The following is a 14,846-nucleotide window of genomic DNA, read 5'->3' as shown; positions in this document are numbered from 1 at the left end:
TGAATACAACTTGAAATCACCACCTGAGGGAATTCAGGTCCCTCAGCCACTCCCTTGCTCTTTCTGTATACCAAAATGCAGCCTTGAAGCCAAGGAAACTTAAATGGCAACAGGTGAAAGACCAACATGTCTGTCAATGCAGAGGTTTCTCAGCTCTGAGATCCTGACTCTCCCTCTCCCTCCCTTGGGGAGCCAGGGAAATTAATTGTCACCTATTCTATTGCTTTCAGGGACACGAGATATCAACAATGTCCACCACAAATGTTTCTCTTTTCTAGAGTAACCCTGAAGAAGAGGAGTCACCCTTGTCACTCTCTGGATCTATAGCTCCTGTTGACAGCTCTGAGAAAGAGCGAGACAGGTGAAAGGTGGGAGGGGATGGAAGAAAAAAAAAAAAACAACCAACAAAGTTTGAGAGATAAATTGAGTAGAAATGCCATAGCCTAACACTGTTCCAGTGTAGTTGGATGCTCTGGCTCCCTAACGAGAGGAGGGAAGAGGGACTGAAGGACATGGATCAGGGCCAGGCCCCAGGAGGTGCATGGACAGGTTGGGGGGATTCTATTCCAGCTTTGTACAACAGCTCCCACAGCTGCATAGGTTTTTAGCAGAGTACAGCTTGCCTCTAGAAGGTCACAGTTAAATACTGCAGTGTCACTTTTTGGCACAAAATCTTTGCTTAATGTCAAATCATTTTAAAATGCAAGATGCTTTATCAGATATTTTAAAAGCACCAAGGGAAGGTAGAAAAATAGATTCCCCACTGCAATGTTTACATCCTTGGAGCCTGATCATCTGGGTCAGGCTTAAATGATGGCGCATGGGAATGGAGGAGACAAAGGGGAAACATTAGGAGAACCCTTTGGGACAGCACACAGCCATAAAAACAGCACTTGCTGTTTGGCTGGCTAAAGACTTCCTTTGGGACATGCTCTCTTTTTACATACGTTACATTTGCTCGTCATTGTTCTCTCCCTCATGATACCTCGTGTCATCACAACATACAGAGTGCCTACAATGCATCAGATGTATTCTGGTAGCTTCCAGGAGGTTTCCTCCTCCTTAGCCACTGAGATGAAGTGAGAGATACGTTGAGGAGTACCTATGGATACGAGTACTTGTGTTTCCTCCGTTATGACTGCACAAAAAAGCACACAGGTTTCCAAAGAATATCCAAGTGTGTGCTTGATTAATACTGTTTGCCTTCCTGCAAGCCACATTGCCTGTGCCCCCCCTGCTCGCTTCCTACTGTACCTTAGCAACACGCCACAAGTGGTTCAGGAAAGGCGGAGGAGATGTCTAGGAAGTTGATAACATGTTCAGACTATTTGTCAGTCTCTGGAGAGTTCCCACTACTGCCCCTGTTTGGGAATTTCTCTATCCTTAGTTTACAAGTGATTTAACAAGAAGCATGTGAATACAATGGGGTATGCTTCACTTTACTGTGGTAAAAAAAAGTATGACTCAGTGGGTAAACATGTTGTGGAATTTGCTACAAAAATTGTATTTGTTTTAACTGAATACCACAGTAAATATTCATGCAATTAAAAAAAAATAAGATTGTTATTGTTCCAAGGAAAACTGCCCCAAAGGCAGATAAAGTACAAAGGCCAATCTTTCAGGAAAAAATAGCTTCCCTTATTCATGAGCATAATCCAGGAATAGCTGTCCTTCAACTCCTTCTATCACCTTTTCCTTTTGAATTTTGCTAGTAAGTGGCCTCCAAAAGAGGAGAAAACAGAAAGGAGAGACAGAAATAAATTTAAAAAGTAAATCAAGAGAATTAACCCCCCCCCTATATTTTAGATTACATTCGTAGGTTTAACTTTTCCAAAAGCATCTCAGTCTTTCATTTTTGTGGTCCGGGTGCTCCCTGGGATCTGGCCTTTTTAAAAACTCCTCTTCCATTCTCACCAAATTGAAAGTCACAGCATTAGCAGCAAACTGGGACCTGAACTTGCAGGATGTATCTTGTGTGGCTGCATTGTTCCCTCTTTTTCTATCATTCAAGTTTCCCAGGCAGACATTGCCCTTGAATGCTCCTGTCGGAGTAAGCTTTTTCCAAAGTTGCTACCTGGCATCTGAAATCGATTCCAGCCACAACTCTGCCCAGCAGCAGCAATGTGATATGGCAGAGACAGTGAGCACAGTCCATTGCCCACTGTTCCAGCTAGTGTACGGAAAACTTCCCTACCACACAAGATACCAAGTTCATGAGCCCACTGAGTTTTCTTCAGTCCCCCCTGACACCTTGCATCACTGAAAAAGGACCGAGGAAGGAGAAAAAGATGCAGAGCAAGGAAGCAAGAGAAAAAAGATAGGAGAAGGGAACAGTGTCAAGACAACAGAGGTGCTTGAAATGTTGAGAATTAGTTGGTTTTCACACAGTTTTCACATAGATATGTTAAACCACTAATACTAGGGGTTAGCCATTATAATTGTCTTCCGCTAGCCCATGGGACTAGCATACTTCAAGTTATGTGCCCCCCAACGAACCGTATATCCACCTTAAATACTATCTGCAAGGACATAAAAATACACAAAGCAAAAAATTTGTAAACAAGGGTTAGTAGCACAGTGGTACAGTAGATTGTCAATAAAAACAATAAAAGTGTGGATACAGATTCGTCTACCTTGTGTGTAACATTATTGCCAGTTACAAGGGAGGGACTCTGTAAACTCATAATTCTGAAGTTTTGTTAATAAGCACAGAGCAACAGGTGAGTGACCCATCTACTTTATCCAGTTCTGTGTTGGCTATTGGGATCAGCATGTGGTCCTTCAGTTTTTCAAATACCTGTTTAGGAAAGAAAACGGAACAGAATCGTTACACTTTACGCCTCTGTATTTTCCCTTTTCTCTAACTATTTACAGAAGGAACAGCCATGGATTGATTTATCAGCGGGTGCTAAGCCATCTCATCATTTGTAATCAACACTAACGTCACAACTGCAGTGAGGGGAACTGTTGCTACGTCCAGTTATGCAGAAGAAGCACCAGGGGCACAAGAGACAAAGTAATTAAATCGGTAGTGGAGATGAGAACAAAGTCCAGGCCTCCCACCTTTTGCCATCTGATACTTCCCTGAAGGGACACAACAGCCCATTCCAGAAAGCACCTGATCATAGAATTGTAGAATCATTTAGATTGGAAAAGACCTTCAAGATCATCGAGTCCAACCATCAACCATGCCCACTAAACCATGTTCTGAATGATTTCAGTCCCCATGGACTTCCCAGCAAGGCCAGGATGCTGAGGGTCTCCCAGGCACCCTCAGCACGGCGCTCACCTTTGCGCTCTCCGGGTACTCCTCAGGGGCTCGGTGCAGCAGGACATGGCCTTTGCTGGGAATGTTTAAGTAAATGCAGTTTGCTGCAGCGTCGTCGGGCACCGTCAGCTTGTCATAGCGGTGGTCGCTCATCTGTTGCATGGTCTGCCAGGAGACACAAAGCGCAGCTATTTAGACCAAACACATTAGCAGCCCCTAACAAATGGGAGAACAGAGCCTCCAAAAAATATCTAATAGTGATTGCCAAGTCAGCCAAGGGCCATTTTGCTATTCAGCAAGTAAGGAGATCTCTTTTCATCTCTGCCCTTCAAGGAAGAATTAACTAACCCTAACTGAAATGAGCAGTAGAAAACCTTTGTGAAATGGTTCCTGCAAGCAGCAGGATTAAGCAGGGCACTCAGTAATTATCCTCCGTGGGGTCTTTTCCTCAAGGAATGTGCATTGAGTATGCAAAACCCCTGCTCACATTGATGGAAACTATAGGTGCTCAGCACCTTCAAAAAAAGCAGCCATCATTCAATATTTATAAAATGAGCATGAATTAACACAAACAGGGCAGGAACAGTTCCCAGCCTGGCTATCAGCCCAATCTTAATTCTTTTCAGGGACCTCCTTTCTGCCTTCCAAGCAGTTACTCTTTCACTAAGCACCTGTGCCAGGGAGCGAGAAGGCACGTCTGTGCTAATCCTTGTTCCCAAGGGGACAACACAATAACCTCCTCAGAACAGTAAAGCTAGTGGGTTTCAGAGGTTTGGTTTATAAATATAGGGCTCATACACAAATTTGGTTCCTAGTTGGAATTTCAGAGACAGAGAGTCTCAGCACACAAGAAGCCTGAGCGCCCATGTTTTGGATCAGGCTCAACTTTTTAATAGAGATGGGAAAAGCCTGGAGACAAGACGCCCAACTCCCCATTGTACCGCTACAGCTTTACATCAGTTTCACTCTGACAGAGACCGAGAGTAACACAAAGTGAACAAAGCTCAAAGTCAAAAACTTTGGTCCTACTGAAAGCCTAAGCAAATGCAAGTGTTTCAGTTTCTCTCCTAGCCCCTCTATGTTCCCACATACATTGCAAAGATACAAACAGAAAGAAAAGGCTTTTTTTCAGCTTAAAAATACTCACACTAATATTATCTTAAAAATAAACTGATACTCTGTTAACAAAATTTTTCAACTAAATTCCCTCCTCAGGGAAACCCCACAGATTTACATCGCATAGTAGAGAGCAGACTTCAATTTCAGGCACAGTTAAGTTTATCGTTAAATTATTTGCAAGGTCATTCATTTGTAGTACTTCTCATTCATAAAAAAATACTATATGGAACTGAATTATAACAAGGATCTACAACATATTGGGAAGCAACAAAGCAACTCACACTAGCACATACCTACAGTAAGTAATTCCTTTATAGGCCTGGATACATTTTTCATGTTGTAGCCTGAGTCATCCACATCCCACAGAGAACATGAAATTCACAATGAAGAATGCCATGCATTCTTGAGGAAGTGTTATCAGATTGTCATTTCTTGTTCTTTCTGAAGTTGTGAAACTCTCCTGAGTTTCCAAGGTCACATCTACCTCCATAAAAGGTTAATGTGTTTTTCTGGGGAAAAATCCTTGCACCTTTACTTCATCAGATGTATTTTTATTACTGTGCTTACCATGGTTGACTTTCCTATTTATAATTTTGTTTCTGTTATGTTGCCAAGATGTATTTTATTACGCTTTCCTTGATGTTGCAGACATCTAGCAGCAGGTGCCATGCCCGCACCCAGTGCAACTCTTCTCCCTGGTAACCAGAGCCAGCAGACTCATCCTCTACCTGCAACCTCTCTCTTCTTGCCCACATAATCTTTTTAAGTCTCAGTTAAGGAAACATATTTATTAAATCTGCACTAAAATACACGTATCAGTAGAGGAAAAGCCACCACACCTGGATTTCACTCAGCTCCCAAACAGTTGTGCTTTCTCCAGTCCTTGTTAGAAACAGAATCCCAATATTGTAGGTTTTCTGTAGGAACAGCTCATTCATCAGAAATATATTGTGAATCACTGTGAAACATTTCCATATGAAATTATGAATTAATTCTTAAGCAGAAGGGTACGGACACATCTCCCATTCATTTGCTTCTGTAAAATGCTGAAGTGAGAACAGCAGCAGCGAGCAGAAATGGAGAACAAGTGGCAGGGCCCTGGCTGTGCCTCAGGAACCAGCTTTGGGGAGCCTGGGAGATGATGGTGAGGGCATGTTAGGAGGACTGTTTTCAAGATTAAAAAGCACAGAAATGGTGGCTGAATTAATTCAGAAACAAATGAGAAAAAATAAGTGGGAGAGTGAAATGAAGCAGCACGGGAGTTTGAGTACATAGCTGTGACAGTGGGAATGGGATCTCAGCTAGCTCGAACACCACCACAAGAAAGCATTTATTAGTAACTGGAGGTTTGACAATACAAGATTACTCTCTTCCTCGGCTCTTAAGATAAGAAGGAAATCACATCTGCAAGCTTTTATCACCGTTACAACTATGCCTGCATGTTGAAGTAAAATGTCAAAAACCACTTTCTTGAGAGAGGGCCCAGGCACTAACGCCCCAAACCTGCCCCATAGGGAGGCTCTAGATGCAACAGAAATGCACCAATATGATGCAATCAGGTTATTTTAAAGACCTGTGGGATTTTCCATACTTGTATTATGTAAAGTCACTGAGCACATGTGTCTGGCCAGATAGGACTCCACGGCAGAGAAAGAGATAAAAGCAAGGTCCGTTAGTTGTATTTTCTATCAGATACACACCCCAAACATATATTTTTTTGGAAATGACAAGTTTACAAAGACCATAGCACTCGCACAATGCATTTGCGGAGGGCTGGCTTTCTGCCCACAAATGTTGTGTGACCAGCTACGTTAAGGGCCAGGCATTTCCCGCATGCCTAGTTTTTCTGGGAATTTTCTTCAGCCTGAAGAGGGTAATTTTCATTGCGCATTCTCTCAGCCCTTAGTCATGCTTTCCTTATGTTGAAGTCATTCGCATAGCCTAAAATGCCTTTTCTATAGTTTTTTTACAGTGTGTCCTCAGACAACTGAGGTAATGGATAAGCTAAATAATCCTAAATATGAAGCAGCATTATGCACGAAGGAAAAATGCATATGCGTTTAGGGCCTATTATCACTGACAGAGTTAAGATGACCACATGCACTTTTAAAACAGGCCAAGCTTAGTTACAAATTTTCCCCCTCTAAGAGGAAGGCCGCAGTCTGAGTCCTGCTGCCATCCGGGACCTACTTGCACCCAGAATGCTGTGGGACAGACAGCGACCAAACCCACTGCACCTGCAACGTGCCTTTGTATCTCCAACACCCCACAAGCAAAACCAAACATACACTGAATGTTCCTCTTGCTAACACAGCAGTGAACACCACTTAAAAATGCCTGTGTCATGTCCACAGAGGAGCAGAAATGCAGATTTTCAGGGTCTGATTTTTGTTTTGATTAGCCCCTGCTCCCCTGGCCCACAACATTTAAAAGAAAAATCAAACCTAAGCCCAAGTCAAATGCATGTAACCCTACACCCACAGGATCACTCTCTCAACAGATTTCAGCTACCCTTTCCTAAATCCTTCAAGTCACAGCATTCTTAAAAGAAAACTATTTACTTAAAACTGTTTAAGATATTTTTTCCATCCCATCTCTTTTCCTTCTTTCCAAGAACATTGAAGTTTGGCCTGTTTTACACTGATGCTTAAGTAGCATTTGGCCTGGGGTACAGAGGAAACTGGAATCTTTTAATCCAAGAGACTGAAAGTTGTGAGAAAAGATTAAGCTACATCAAGATTTTACCTACAATGATGAAAATGAAGTATTTTTGTGGTGCAGGGCAACCAACGCTGATGAGAAGACTAACTCAGCGATACACAGACACACCCCCCAGGTTAGCTGGGAGTTTGGAAGGACAGCACGCTTCTCTTCTGCTTGGAGGAAGGATCACTTGTCTGGGAACAACTTCAGGCTTATGCCCTTACACACTTAAGGCAAAAGATGAGGACAGGCACCTGGCCGGTACATTGCCATCTGGAGGGAGGACTGAGAGAGAAAGGTGAATTATTGCTTGCTACCTGGAAAACACTGCTGATTACCAAACCTGCCATTTTTTTAATGCTTGAAGAGCTGGAGGAGCTTCTTTTTTAGTGCTGCATGATGGGGGTCTCCAGCCCCACGTGAGAGATGACGATATCCCACTTCTGGATCCTAAGACAGGGACTGGAGGTGACTGCGGTTTGGTGTGTGGTTCCCAGGAATCTTAACTCAGCTGTCATACAGACCAATACCACCTATAGCACTGCCCCAGGAGTCTGTCCAGTTTGCTTTTGAACCTGTAGCAAGGTAGCTTCAGAGTTCGGACACATACTGTGTGAGGAAGCGTTTCTTTTCCTTTTTTTTTTTTTTAACTTGCCCCTTGCCTTTAGAGCTCCCCTGATTCTCGCACTAGAAGAGACAGAGAACAGTTGATCCCCAGTTGCCTTTTCCACATCATTCCTGATTTTACAGGCACCTATGATCCCATCTCAGTTGCCTCTTTTTCAGGTTACATTCATAGTGTGCTTAGTTTGCCTCCTTAGACAAGCTGTTCCAGGCGCACCCTTATCACACTTTTCTGAATCTTTCCAGTTCTACTCTACCTTTTTTGGAACGAAGGGATCGTGCATGCAAAGTACACACAACAGCCAACATGCAGACGCACCACAGCTTTAATCAGTGGCATAATTATGTTTTCCATTTGTTTTTCAGCTGAGCTGGCAATTTCAGCAAGCCCAGGATCTTAGTTCTGTGGTAATGATCAGTCAGAGCACATTATTTCGTATGTGATATTCACATCGTTAATCTCCCTGTCCCTGCTGCACATCACTTTACACTTATCTACACTGAATTTCATTCATTGTTTTATTGCCCTGTCTCTTTCTATTAATCTCCTTCCTCGCTTCTTCATATTTGGAGAAACAACTGGCACTGCAGAGAGAAAGCAGCAGCCTTAGGGTTCAACACAAGAAAGTGCCGGACAGAGTAAGGCTGGCGAGCTATGCCACGGTGCTACATGCCTGGGTGCAGGGACTCAGCCTGCCATACAAACCACGCTACTCAACAGCTTCTCAGAGTTTCCTTGAAATGCAGCAGTGCCCACAGTGACCATAGACAGTTGGCCAGGCTGACCAGAGGAGACAGAAGAGCAGAGCTGGAAAAGCCAGCGATCTTGCTTGAATGACAAGATCTATCAGGAGTGTCATTCCCAAAATGCAGACAGGCGGGAGAGACAACAGCAGGGTAGACTCAGTAGGAGGAGGACAAGACAGCCACTTTGAGCAGCATAAATCACAGCAGAGTGATCTAAGGCTTCTTGTCAGGTACTGAAAAGTCTGCTAGAGATACAGGATAGGATAGCATAGACCCTATGGATGCAAACTGCCTTCGAGATCTGTTTGAAACCAGCAATGCTGCAGTCTGCGATGGTCAATATGCCAAATTCCTTACCCCATACACAGCCAGAGTGTTACTTTAATTTCCACCTACCACCCATGCTCTCAGCAGCTGGGCTTTGGGCTTCTCCTCCCTGCTGCATCCTCTCAGTCATGTTTTCCAGAAGGCAGAGTTCTTTAAGCAACCTCTCCCACCCTGCTCCTCGGCTCTTCCTGGCACAGGACACCTTTTGCATCACCGCAGATGTGACGGGTACCACGTGCCGTTCACATGCACACCTGTGCTGCTCTGCCCCTCCAGACCACCTTGCGTCACGGTCACGCTGTCACCTGCCTGCCAGCTCTGCCCAAGGACCGCTGCAAAGGGAAACCATGACCTGAGGAGGGGAAAAGGAAGCAGCTTACGTGTGTTGTTACTCTCAGTCAAGAAGGCGAGAGGATGAACATCCTGTCTTTTGGAACAGGAACCCAGGGAGAGAATAGTCAGAGGAAAAAAAAAGCACCAAAGGAATAGAAACATGAGTCCCCATTTACGCAAGTCAAATGACATCTCAGTCAGCCTCTCACCCAGATCCCATGGCTGACAGCCTTACTGGTGATGACAAATATGTATTGAAAGGGACACTTTCCTCACCCTTAAAAAAAAAAAAAAGTAGACTAATACAACAGTCTCTATTCTATAAATGTATACTGTTGAGTCTGTATCTTCCAAAAGACTAGATTCTTCTGCATATATAGAACTGAACAGCACTGGCACTCCGTTAAAAGCGGTACGTTTATTACAACATCTAACTTTAATTAAAAGAAAACCACAACTAGTTGTGTTTTTAAAGTGGCAGGTCATCTGGTACTCAGTGAAGACCCGAGTCCTCTGAGATGCTGTACACCCCTAATTCATAAAGTAACAGAAAATCAGAAAGAGCTAAAGGAAAGTGCACAGAATTTTTTTAAATTGACCGATTTTCCTATCTATAAGGCTGAGAGCAGCAAAGTCTCATTTTTTAATTTTTATTTTTAGGGGCACATTGTCAACTGTTCTCTGGATTTCACTAACCTTTCTTTGTTGCTGCATTACAGAAAAGTCAGCATTCATCTGCACTTTCTGCTAATTCCCTACCTGATGTCATCCTCTTTGGGTTATTAATATTAGTAATCATTTCCACAGCAACCCATTGTGATATCGTAAATAGAGAATTATGACTTCATGTGGGGAATAAGCAGAGGCACAAATGATGAATTCTTAAGGAAGAAGAGATAATGTTTTCATGCAAACTTGTGCATTACTAGGAAAGACAGACACTATACAGACAATAGGAGGAGGAGATTTAGTTGAGCCTGTTCATGCTGCCTGGGCGTATGGGCTGCTTTCTAAGAACACCAGATAGACGTTTTTCCTTAGGTGCCCATTCTGGAGGTGCTTCTGTGGCAGAGCTGGGAACCCCTCAGCTTTATGCAGGCACTATAACCTTGCTCTCATGCAGGGAAACATTACTCGGCTTTTTAAAGCTGGCACACTGCAGAGGCTTCAATTATACAAGATGGAATACGAACAAAAGGCATTTAATCACACGAATGGGGGCAACTGCCAATGCTAGAACAACTTCTTGCACCCAAGTCTTTAAAAGCACTGCTCTGATCATAGCTTTGGATACAGACCAAGGGCCTAGTTGCCCAAAAGAGACTCCTTTCTATTTTATCCTTAAGATGTGGTTTCGATAAGCCTCCCTTGACCTCTGTCAAAACAGCTGCATTTGCAATAGTGTCCTTCAGGGAATAATTTAGGGGATGAATGAGCAGCTCCACACCCAACAGAAGATATCGAATGGGAGAGTCAAGAAGAAGGCAGAGCAATCATGTCCAACCTTTTATCAAAAGCAGAAAAAAAAAGAAAGCTATTTGCTGAAGTCATGGTATTGCACTACTGTACATATTCCGATACACTCCTGACCATAATGAAATCCCATTGACTAATGAGGTCGAAGCCTGGGATACCAAGGATGAGCTCAGAAGTGCAGATGTCTCCACCGCTCCAGGTCCTGCTGGGCAGGTCTGTCCAGGGGACATGAGGGGTTACAAGCTCAGCTGCGTTACCCGCTCTGCCTCGCAGCCCACCTGGCAATGCCACTCAGCCCTGACATCTGCCACGGCCACGCTGCCTCTGTAATTAGCATCCGTTCCTCTGAAACGACCAACTGAAACCCCAGACGTTTCACATGCAACTCCATTATCCCAGATCTCGGAGGGAATACCCCAGACACAGCTGGCCACAGGGACTAAGCTCAGGCCTTAGGGTGGGATGAGTGCTCTCCGCGTTGCAGCCCTCAACCCTAGGCACCATGCCGGGTTTCCTACCTTCCTTCCAGGTCCTCTGCTCCCTTCTGAGATCCATCAGCAATCACCAGGCATCCAGCATTACCCCAGAGCAGCAAGTTCATACCAGTCCCGTGGGGAGACCCTGGGGCTAGTCCTTTGGAGACTGTCCAACACCAGAGCCTACCCAAAGGACAACCTCATTTCCCAACAGCTGAGAGAGCAACTTCATTAGCAGGCACTTGCTACAAATACAACACGTACTGCTTGCAAGGGAATAGTTGAGCTTGCCAAAGCTATGAACAACATGTAACTCTCAGATCCTTTGGGATTGCTACCGAGTTATCCAGAAGGTGGCAGAGAATGGTTTGACCATAGACAAAGCTGCTTAAACCAAGGACTGTGTCCACTGTGATCTGCCACTGTCCAAGTCTTCACTCATCACAGAAAGCGGAGGGGATTTGTGCTCTGTACCAACCAACACAAACGGCCAAAGGACAGAAAGGCGGCTTTTCAGGATTTAGTATAGAGTGAAAAAGTACAGAAAGGCATGTGTAACAGCTGCTGTGTCACGGTTCTCATCATCACCTTGCTTAGTGTTTGCCTTTGCTGCTGGAACCTGAACTGGATTACGTACTGGGCCAGTTCCTGCTCTTCTGCTGTCCCAGCAAGACCCCAGGGCTGTGTCTCTCATTGAGGAATACATGGTGCAGAGCATTCGCCCACAGCGCTGCCCTGTCACCTCCCTACGCCAGGGCCAGCACTGTCACAGCCCAAATTCATCCTCATTCACGCTCATGGTAAAGGTCAGTGACTCCAACAGCGCAGGATCAGAGCCCAAAGGTGACATGTTTGGAGGAAATCCTGGCCTCACTGAGGGAACAGAAAAATAATCCCAGGCTTTACTGGCTCAACAGCCACGGCCAATGTTCAACTACGGAATTATGCGTACAGAATTATGAACGGGTTTAACTACAAGGAGGAATTAAATGCACGCTGAAAACAGCAGAGGGAAGTTAAAGTTTCAGATGTGATAGCCACTACAGGCCCCGGTACTTTCTGCAGTTAATTTGCCTGTCTCTCTCACCCAGTTTCCTCAAGTGGCACTTTTCAGTTGCAGCCCAAATAAATATTCTCTACTTGCCAGAGCCTGGAGAGGATTTAATGGTTAAAACATCACTTCTGATTTATTATCTGCTTCTAGCATGTCATCTATAATCCTAAACTCTGTGTACTCATTTCCTAGCTCACTTGCAGCACTTTACAATACACTCACTGCACTAAACTCATAATCAATTGCACTCTGCCATATGTGAGCACCAGACGCAATTTCTTTTTTCTATTTTTAAAGTATTGGAAGGATACATGACTTGCACCAGTAAGAACAATCAAGAAAAATGTCTTTTTCAAACAAGATTGTTAGTAGGAAGATAAATCCTGTTTTAATAGCATAGCATGATACAGCAGTTCACTTGCTGCCTACTAAGACACGCTACAGAATGAAAACAACTCAACCAGCAAAGATGGTTAAAGACAGCTTAATCATCTTGCTTGTATGATTGCATTTCCAGACATGAAAAATGGCAACAACAAAGGAGAGGTTTAAAATAACAAGCTATCACAATAAAGGAGTGGCATGCTGGGCTGTGCCAGGCAAATGACTTGGTAGAAGCTCAGGGGGCTGTACTGCCACACAGACCGTGATGGGTAATGACAGAAGCAGCTGACAGCACTGCTACAGCTCAGTCGATCTGGTGAAATCCAGAGAGCAGCTTTTAATTCTGACTGTCACTGCCTCATAGAGATCCTCTTGCAACTGCATTTCCACAAGACTGCAAGAAGCTGATTACCAACTGAAATTTTTTTCTTCAGAGGCAAGTGAACCAATATAGAGAAATCACTGAGGTCAAAAAGCAAGAATTCAGATGTTAGAGGAAGCTAGTGATAAGCAGCACTGCCAACTCCATCATTTCCAAGATGGACGCTTTACCTATTTGTTTTCCAATAATTTCTCTGAAGAGATTTAGACTCCTGGAGGAACAGCTAGAGGTTCCCCAGGATGAAAGTGGAGTTGGATCCAATGCACTGAGCAAGAAGCACTCTGGGTAAGTTCATACATTGCTCTGACTGCGATGTGGTTGCCTGATGTAACCTGTCAGCTCGCTAGGAGCATGAGGAGGTGTGGTGGGTTGACCCTGGCTGGACGCCAGGTGCCCACCAAAGCCTCTCTGTCACTCCCCCTCCTCAGCTGGACAGGGGAGAGAAAATACAACAAAGGGCTTGTGGGTTGAGATAAGGGCAGGGAGAGATCACTCAACCAATTACTGTCACAGGCAAAACAGACTTGACTTAGGGAAAATTAACTCAATTTATTGCCAATCAAACTAGAGGAGGGTAATGAGAAATAAAACCAAATCTTAAAACACCTTCCCCCCACCCTTCCCTTCTTCCTGGGCACAGCTTCACTTCCAAATTCTCCACCTAGCCGCCCACCAGCAGCGCAGGGGGACAGGGAATGGGGGTTGCAGTCAGTTCATCACACGTTGTCTTTGCCGCTCCTTCCTCCTCAGGGGCAGGACTCCTCACACTCTTCCCCTGCCCCAGCGTGGGGTCCCTCCCATGGAAGACAGTCCTCCATGAACTTCTCCAACGTGGGTCCTTCCCACGGGCTGCAGTTCTTCACAAACTGCTCCAGCATGGGTCCCTTCCATACCATGCAGTCCTTCAGGCACAGACTGCTCCAGCGTGGGTCCCCCACAGGGTCACAAGTCCTGCCAGAAAACCTGCTCCAGTGTGGGCTCCTCTCTCCACAGATCTGCAGGTCCTGCCAGGAGCCTGCTCCAGCACGGGCTTCCCACGGGGTCACAGCCTCCTTCGGGAACCCACCTGCTCCGGCGTGGGGTCCTCCACGGGCTGCAGGTGGATATCTGCTCCACTGTGGGCCTCCATGGACTGCAGGGGGACAGCCTGCCTCACCATGGTCTTCCCCACGGGCTGCAGGGGAATCTCTGCTCCGGCGCCTGGAGCACCTCCTCCCCCTCCTTCTTCACTGACCTGGGGGTCTGCAGGGCTGTTTCTCTTAGATGTTCTCACTCCTCTCTCTGGCTGCTGTTTCTGTTGTGCAGAAACATTTTCCTCTTCTCTAAATCTGTTATCCCAGAGGCACTACCATCGTCACTGATGGGCTCGGCCTTGGCCAGTGGCAGGTCCATCTTGGAGCTGGCTGGTATTGGCTCTGTCGGACATAGGGGAAGCTTCCAGCAGCTTCTCACAGAAGCCACCCCTGTAGCCCCCCTCCACTACCAAAACCTTGCCACACAAAGCCAATACAGCAAGTGCTACAGCACAAAACTGCCGCCCCGAGCCAGAGTCCCTAACCTAAGCTGGCAGGGTGTGAGCAAGCATGACCATCACACACATGTAAGTGTCTGATGCAGAGAAACACACTGAAAACTGACATAGTTGATTTATTTTTTAAAAACTATCCACCAACAATCAAAGACTGCTAGATTATCTTGTTAATTACCATTTTCTTCTAAAAACATATCTGCTTTTTACTGTACCTTGATTAATGCTGGTATTTACTTGACAGCTAGTTACCAGCAACATTTAATCAGCTTATCCAAAAAATATTTTTGGCTACAATAGCTAAATTGATGCACTGCAACACGATTAGCCGAGCTGTGCAAAAGGCTTTAATCAAACTGATGAGTTCTCAGATTAGTCCTGGCTCAAGTTCAAATTGCAGCTCTGAGCAACCAGTATTGTACTTG

At 44.9% G+C, this 14,846-nt stretch overlaps 1 protein-coding gene across 1 annotated transcript in view; it reads right to left on the bottom strand.

Annotated features, from left to right (window-relative positions):
• Nucleotides 1-347: 347 nt before the first annotated feature.
• Nucleotides 348-14,846, bottom strand: part of DDAH1 (dimethylarginine dimethylaminohydrolase 1) — a 62,839-nt gene continuing 48,340 nt past the window's right edge. The window contains exons 5-6 of the mRNA XM_052801528.1: nucleotides 3,290-3,433; nucleotides 348-2,797 (exon numbers count right to left, since the gene is read on the bottom strand). Coding sequence (XP_052657488.1) covers nucleotides 2,681-2,797; nucleotides 3,290-3,433 — 261 coding nt within the window. The 3' untranslated portion in view covers nucleotides 348-2,680. The remainder of the gene's footprint in view (nucleotides 2,798-3,289; nucleotides 3,434-14,846) is intronic.

This window comes from Harpia harpyja, chromosome 11 (genome assembly GCF_026419915.1).
Source record: "Harpia harpyja isolate bHarHar1 chromosome 11, bHarHar1 primary haplotype, whole genome shotgun sequence".
NCBI lineage: Eukaryota > Metazoa > Chordata > Aves > Accipitriformes > Accipitridae > Harpia > Harpia harpyja.
The sequence above is the reverse complement of the archived record's forward strand: the minus strand, read 5'-3'. Positions and strand labels throughout refer to the sequence as shown.